Source organism: Staurois parvus, unplaced genomic scaffold, assembly GCF_062004578.1.
Source record: "Staurois parvus isolate SC_StPar_1 unplaced genomic scaffold, SC_StPar_1.0 ptg000014l, whole genome shotgun sequence".
NCBI lineage: Eukaryota > Metazoa > Chordata > Amphibia > Anura > Ranidae > Staurois > Staurois parvus.
The window spans coordinates 16,377,185-16,385,434 of record NW_028317810.1 but is presented as its reverse complement, the minus strand read 5'-3'; the positions used below and the strand labels follow the sequence as shown (position 1 = coordinate 16,385,434).

General features: G+C 39.8%; 1 protein-coding gene across 1 annotated transcript in view; it reads left to right on the top strand.

Moving 5' to 3' along the window:
• Nucleotides 1-4,017: 4,017 nt before the first annotated feature.
• ADAMTS19 (ADAM metallopeptidase with thrombospondin type 1 motif 19) overlaps nucleotides 4,018-8,250 on the top strand; it is a 275,226-nt gene continuing 270,993 nt past the window's right edge. The window contains exon 1 of the mRNA XM_089677700.1: nucleotides 4,018-4,506. Within this exon, the coding sequence (XP_089533826.1) occupies nucleotides 4,419-4,506 (88 nt within the window). The 5' untranslated portion in view covers nucleotides 4,018-4,418. The remainder of the gene's footprint in view (nucleotides 4,507-8,250) is intronic.

Sequence of the window (8,250 nt, the reverse complement as noted above, 5' to 3'; positions counted from 1 at the left end):
TTAAATTACATAATAGAAAGATAATAAAATTACCTATATAGCCTCAGTCTTCTGCTGAGTTGGCATAGCTTTTTGAGTTCATCTTCAGATGGATGTCTGGCAGGTGATCAGGCTGTCACTATTGTACGTCAAAGAGAAAATTTGCATGTTGGGACTTTTATTTTTTACTTCATTTGATGGGAAAGACAAAATAGAATGCAGGGACCCATACTTTCTTTGCCATTGAAGTTCTTAGGAGAGCTAGAAACCCCATTCTGGAAATTAGGTAATAAGCAGCTATAAATTATGGGTAACGTAAACATTTGCTGAGAATATTAGTTCTTTAGGTTCTGGATGTTCAAGCTAGAAACTCCATGCCATGACTTTAGATCCTAGCTTCAGAAGAACCCCATACAATCATTAGGTTCCTCATGCCCCTACTTGTGTTGGGCAAGTGTTTTGTGTTGAGTCAAGCACCAGTTTCCAAGCAGCCATCTCTTAGCACACTCCCTGCTAGGTAGCAGTGGGGTGAGGGGAATGGTTAGGAGAAGTATGGGGGGTGCTCTGTCCAACCCCATAGCTAGGCTTACAAAGAAAGCAGAGACGTGAGACAGTACCATATTATACTTTGTCCCCTGAGAGACAGAGTACCAAAAAATGGAACTGAGAGTTCTTCATTTAATATCTTCTCTTGTTCTCTGTCTGATTTGCCTCTGAAATTTAGTTTGAACAGAAATAGTTTTCTTGTTCTAAAAGTGCTGACATGTTGATAAAAAGCACCCTGATGGCGGTAACAGGTTCTTTACAATCATGCCATGCACTTATTTTGCAATTAAACAGTCAATGTATATTCATAGAGCCCTACATTATGCTTAGTTCTCAGTAGAAAAATGTGATCTATCATATTTGTGTGAAATCATGGTTTATGGATTGCCTAATTCTCTATAAAGAACCCCTTAAAGGCAATTAGGGACCCCCAATGGTCTCAGTGGGCTAGCATTTCATTTCAGGACAGAATCCATGACTCTTTGTGGGATGGAAAAAATAGACACCAGGCTGCTTATTAAAGTATAACAAGTTTTTACATGATCAATAAACTCAGTAAGAGGGTTAGGATAGGTCCACTTCACAGTGTTAAACGTCCACTGCTTCGGGAGTTAATACCTTCAGATCTATTATTTCAGAGCATTGAAGAAGATCCCAATGGGTGCCCACCCCTTTCTTTCCTCTCCTTCATTGACAAAATCCTTGCATTGCTTTCAAAGAATACAACACATTATGTGAATGAAAGAGAGGCAGAGGATTGTCAGGATCATCTCCCCCGCAATGGAGAAGAGGGCAGAGAGGCACAAGTGCCCATTGGGACCTTCGTCAATGTACTGCAATAAATACATAAAAGTTTCAGCACTTAAAAAGTTACTAATAACTGATGACATTACCTGTGACGAAATGCGTAGGGTGTAGCCACGCACACATGCTACTGTGCATGCACCAATGGCCGGTGGCCATTTTGGAAATTAGAAAATTTTTATTTTTTTGACAATCAATGCCTAATGATGGTTGCAACCATACTTTAAATAAATGTTGTGATTATGGTTTTACACTATGTGGAGAGTTCTTTCTTTGCATGTTTTCCACTATGAGACCAAGTCTTATCCTGAATGGTTTAGCTACCCTAATTAAGGTCAATTGTTTGGAAGATCCTTATCTGCTGTTTTGATGATTTGGAGGAGGATTTGAGTGACCGGCTTTCTGGATTGTTTAGCAAAGCGTAATTGACCACTCTTAACAGGGGGCCATGCCTTTTTGGTAAGCCTTCTGTAGTAGTGGTTGGTGACACGACAACTGTCCTTGGTTTTCTTTTGTTTCATCACAGCCTCTTGGACTTTATTTTTGGATGGACTATTTTTTTTTACACATTTTTCAGTGTTTTCTTATGATTATTTATAACTTTTTAAGCGCTGCACTTTTATGTATTTATTGTTGATTGCCTAGTATCAGGGTTTTTGTGTTCAGCTGCTATATGTTTTACATCTCATTTATGATTTGATTATCTATTGTGGTTCTTATTAGGGCAGGTTTATATACAGTATATATCAATGTACTGCAATGTTAAATCAGACGCTGTCAAGTATCACAAGTTGGAAGTTAAGTGCTGGGAAGAGGATCAGGCATCAATGGAGAGATTTCCACAGGATCCATTAGCCAGCAGGACATGAGGCATATTTTACTACTGATTATTTATGGGTGCAGCTGTAGCAAAAATAATGTTTACCTGAACTTCCACTGTAAAAGCAGGGTACTTCCCAAAATTTCATTTTAAATGGGTACTACTAAATAGGCCTGTATAGGGCATGCTGGCATTTGTGTGTGGAAATATCACTGGAATTGGCTCTTACATGGTCCAGGAGGTTCACGATAAACTGATATCACTGCCCCGTCTCTCCACCTTAATAAATCAGAGAACGCTTTGCTTTCATTCAGAAAGTGCAAAACATTTAAATGGATATCAGTTCCCCAGTAACAAATACCTTATGAGGCCACTATAATGTGTGGATCACACTCAATACCAAACTCTAACCAGTCATAGTGTGAAAGGAGTATCTGTCAGAAAGTGGTGAAGAAGAGCTCTAACTCACCCCTTTACTGGGATTCCTTACAGTGCGCTTGAAGATGAATTCCAGACATTGTATGTTTTTATATAGGTGCAGATTGGACCAATATATGCATGTATATACCATACCTAGTTGATGTCACTGAAAGCTCCACTTACTTTTGAGTCCTATGCAGGGGCGGACTGACAACTCATGGGGCCCCGGGCAATAGGGGATCATGGGACCCCTGTGTCCTTGCCCAAACTCAAAAAGCCTATGAAAAAGGTACCAGGGGCATCTCATGGGGCCTCCAACTGACCCTGGGCCCTCGGGCAGTGCCCGAGTTTCCAAATGGTCAATCCGCCCCTGGTCCTATGCTGAGCAGCCTGCCTGATGCATTGTGAATACAGGAGGTCAGCCATTTGACAGGGGTGCCATTTAGGTGCTTTACATTTTCTGAATGAGTGCAAAGCATTCTCTGGTTGGATGAGGTGAACAGTGTGACATCACAGCCCCGTCTTTCCACCTCATCCAATCAGGGAATGCTTTGCATTCATTCAGAAAATGCAAAGCATCCTTTGAATGCTGAGTGTCCAACCTTGTGTTCCCAATGCATCAGGCCAGCCGCTCAGCACAGAACCTGGAAGCAAGTGAACATAGCTGAAGTAGGGTTGTCTACTCCAGTGATCTCCTAGATTGCAAGCTCGAAAGAGCAGGGCCCTCGAACCCCTTGTGTATTGAATTGTCACTGTCTTGTCTCTTGTTCTGTCCCCCTAATATTGTACAGCGCTGAGCAAACCCTTTGGCGCCATATAAATACTGTATAATAATAATTTCCAGCTTATAGGAGCATTGGTCAGGTATGGTATATACATGGTTACATTGGTTCAAGCCAGACCAATGTAACTTTTAATAAAATATCCATACTTTGAATTCTTCATACAAACAGCTCAAGCAATTATAGTGCCTTAAAATGTACATGTGCCTAATCAAATTTGTATTTTCTGCACCCATCTTCTAGATAGGATTCATCAACTTAAATATGAACATCTATTATTGGAGACCTCCAGCTGATGTAACATTTTAGATGAGATACTCAAGAAAACATCAAGTAAATATTGTAGTATTGAATAATCTTTTACTATTGTATGGTAGACTTGTAGAGTTACATGCATCAAGCATGCCAGTTCCCCTTACCTGCTTCTCTTTCACGTGCAGTTTATGCAAATAATTCATAGCTAGCAGCCAATCAGCTTTCATTGGCAAAGGAGAGCCCCCCTCCTCTGTGAATGTCTACGCTTGTATAGCCACCTAGTTAGTTACAGCTCTCTCCCTACTTCTTCTCCTCCCCTCCTGCTGCTCTTATAGCTGTGTGAGGCAGAGATAATGTGTGCAGTATTCAGAACAGCATGTGCATGTGTGTGAGTGCAAGGGAGATCTGATCTCTTTCCCTCTTTTGTCTGCTTTGCAGCTGCTTTATATTTCTCCCTTCCTGCACAGAAACTCTTTGACTTTCATCTGCCTCCCAATCCAGTGGGCTCCTTTTAGTAAGAAGCTCATGCTTGATTGTACTCATAAAGGGATCTTATTTGCACCAATAACACTTAAAAAACAGTCTTTCACTGCTGAAGCAATATTTGATCCCAAAGTCATAATTTTCCCTTTTTTGCCCCCCTTCAATAAATCCACACAGGCGACGGTGGAAAAAAAAAAAAAAGCAAAGTTGTTCCCTGGGCAGTGATTCACTAACTTTGCTGGAAAAAAAACTAGGGAAAGCAAGCAACACACATTGGCAGATTTAAGGCATTTTCAGCGTCTGCTCCATGTGTTTAGACCATTAAGTGGATGGGGCAAGGAAAAGGGATGGGACTGCACTGCAACTGCTGCTTTGTCTATCTGTTCTTGTGTATCCTGTCATGTAAGATCTGCACAGGTAGGTTCAAAGCTTGTGTTTGGTGTCAGTTTGTGTACTCTTGTCTACTGCAACTGCATCCTGTATTCCCATATAGACAACTGAAGATCTAGAGCCTGAAATATGGATCATTCATTGCTTAAGATCATCTTAATTTCTTTTATGTTTACATAATGACCCTGCATTTTTTTGTGATGTGTGTCTTTTAAAGTAGGTACAGTAGCGTTTGTGCTGGCAGCATCACTATTACTTGCAGACTGGGAACTGTTTGATGTTGAAAGAGATATATGTCAGGGTCAAGTGTACCTAACACAAACTAGAGAAATTCTTAGAACTCTGTTAAATTCCTTGCTAGTCTTAAAAAGATTTATTGCTATAGTATTTATATTTATTTTACATTTCTTTTGTTATATTTTATGCTAACTATATTTTTCATACTGTAACTTCTGAAAATGCCCTGTAATTGTTGCCAAGTTCTTTAAACCAGTTGTAGAATGTATCATCTAACCATTATTACAACAAATTAAACTCTGTGAATGTTCAGATTTCCAGATAGGCATGACCATACAGGGGTTTTGCTGAAGGCAAATGACACACAGGTCTGCTAGCTTTGTTGGAATGAGTATTTTCTCAATTAAATAATGAATGAAACCCCTGCTGATTTTATTAAACATTTATAAAGGTGTCAAGTTTTAAAGTGATGAATAACAAATTTGAGAGTTATACTTATCTATCGCCAGTAGTAGACTGAAAGTTGCTTAGGTGATGTTCAAATCTTGGTGGGCTAATGTGCAATGTGCAATAACCTCTAGCAATCATTCAAAGTCACATTCATATTGAAATGACTTCTTGAAAGTGAACTTTAATTGGTTGCTAAATATTACTGCCTTGTCGACTTAAGAAAGTAAACCTATAGCATATTTTAGTGAATACATATCTGCTATTTATTTACTATTCCAACATTTTGATGTGACATTTTACATGCTTGTGGTTGGTTAATTCCAATAATGCAATATATATATATATTTATATATATATATATATGTATATGTAAAATTCTTCCTCTAGGGGCTTCTGTAAATCAGGAGGTGTAGTCAGTCTTCCGGCTGAACAGCTGCTGAGATCCATGTGGTTAGCTACAGAGGATCTGAGTTACTGAGTGGGAATTGCATACAAACATTCAATCATGTGCAGGGAAATTTAAAACAAATTGAGTTCCCTTGCCTTTGATTGGATGTCTAAAGTGAGCACAGATTTGTTCACTGAATTCCACCTCATATCACACTTAGAAGAATCAGACCCATAGAGCCTATTGCTTTCGGTCAGTCTTAAGAGAAAAATAGCAAACTTGACTATGCACTTGTAGACCTGGCTGGCAGAGACTTTTCTTTCTTGACAACTCACAGGCCAATCAGCCGCAAAGTAGGCCACCCGTGGTAATGGCCAAATGTAATAGGAAGGTACTGATCATTTAGAGGCTATAGAATCAGTCATTTGAGAGCCACACAGAAATACAGATGCACTCCACAAAAGGATGGTGTCTTCTGTATTACACTTAAATAACTGGATATATAGCCATTTTCATCTCCAGACCATAAGCATGCCAGTTATTTGCAAAGAAAGTGGTAGATGAGCATTCTTTTCATGTAGTAGGGGTGATATACTACAGGCAAAAAGGCCGTTCACTTTGCAAGAGAATTTTCCTCTAGGTAAGTTGATGCAATGAAAATGCACTTTGGAAAGAATGCCCAATCACAGGCAAGGAAAGAAAAAAGTATTTTTGCTAACACATGATTAGATGGTGAAAGTCAGTAGAATTCCCTTACAAAGTGAACAGCCTATCTGCCTCTAGTAAATCAAACCCAATGTCTATGGGCATGTCAAAGTGCAGACATAATTAATACCCCTACTCTGCAGGAAGCACAGTCCAAACCAGGGGCGGACTGACAACTCATGGGGCCCCCGGGCAATAGGGGATCATGGGGCCCCTGAGTCCTTGCCCAAACTAAAAAGAGCCTATGAAAAAGGTACCAGGGCATCTCATGGGGCCCCCTACTGACCCCGGGCCCTCAGGCAGTGCCCGAGTTTCCAAATGGTCAGTCCACCCCGGGTCCAAACTATGTCTATAGTTACACACAGTGTATATTTCTAGACTATACACACATAAGTGGATTTTAATACTCTAGCATGTACAGTAGCTGATCACATTCGAGTACAGCTTAAAAAAACTTTAAAAAACTAGCTTCTCTTTAAATGCACTACTTTGAATTTGAAAGTTTAAATACATTTTCTTTTTTTTGATTTGTGGTTGCTTGGATATAATATCTAAATCTCATATGGAACTGCACGTACATTTTAACAGCAATATGTTACTTTATGTTTTTATTGTTCAATTAAGTGGTTGTGATCTGGAATACGATATTGGTAAACTGTTTTTTAGTAACCAATAACAAATGTGGATTCAAGAATTACTTTTAAGTTCTTTTGTAGGCTATTTGTCAAAACATACTATATGTACTATAAATATCAGTTTTCTGATATTAGCGGTTCAGTATAATCAGGTCCCTTATAGTGTAGATCAGTGGTCTCCAAACTGCAGTCTGGGGGCCGGATGTCGCCCTTTTATTGCTTTTATCGGGCCCTTGGGACACTATTTCTCCTACTGATACAAGGAACTATTCCTTCTACACCAACAATAGGGCATGATTCCTGTCACTGATATCAACAATTGGGCGCTATTCCTACCACTGACCCCAACAATGGGGCACTAATCTTACCACTGACACCAATGATGGGGTACTATTCCTCCCACTGATATCAATGATGGGGCACTATTAGGGTTGCCACCTCATTCCTTTAAAACCAAACACGTATTAATTACACAGGTTCTGTGGCTGATTAAGGTGGCAGCTAAACTCATCTAGTGCCTTATCTGAATTAAATTGGCCTCAGAACCTGTGTAATTGTGTTCCGTTTTAAAGGGATGAGGTGGCAACCATAGGCACTAATCCTCCTACTGACACCAACGATGGGGCATTCTTTACTCTCATTGATGGCAAGAGATTGTCTACTCCCACTGTCCACAGTCCGGCCTGATATCAGCAACTGTTGTTTTATGAGTAGTGGTTTCAATGGATATGAGAACTAAAGTGGTTATAGTAATGCAATTCACACCATCTAATCAGTGGCTCAATCGTCCTTCTGGTGGCCATAAGTTAATACAGATTACCTGCAGTTAGTTTAAAGTATCATAGGCCCTGGGCAAAGTTACCATTAGTGTGTTCCCATAACAGATTTCATGATGAGATTTTGAATTAAGCAGTTAGAATTTTTGAGTAACCATCCTGAATGTGTCTGGTTTCATTGCAAGCATGGCTTGATAACGTCATCATTCTGCATCCTGCTACATTTATCTATGAAGGGTGTTCAAGTCAAGCTGGGACTTTTCAGTTTATATAATAGAACAAATTTTGAGGTGTGGAAACTGCATTTTTTTTCAGCATACTCCCCTGCTACATTTATACAATTATCCCAGCATTTAACTAATGCCTGGAAAGCTTTGTCCTAGAAAGATTTGTCAGTACGCCTGAACCATCCTAGGACAGCCTGCTTCACCCTGTCATGATTGTGTTCACTGTTCCCACAGAAAGATTTGTCTTGCATGCAATTTCACAACAGGTTATGCATCGATTATCCAGGATCAGGCATTCCCCATGCTGAATGTTCACAGGAATGACTGCTGTGAGCTGGGAACCACCACGGCCA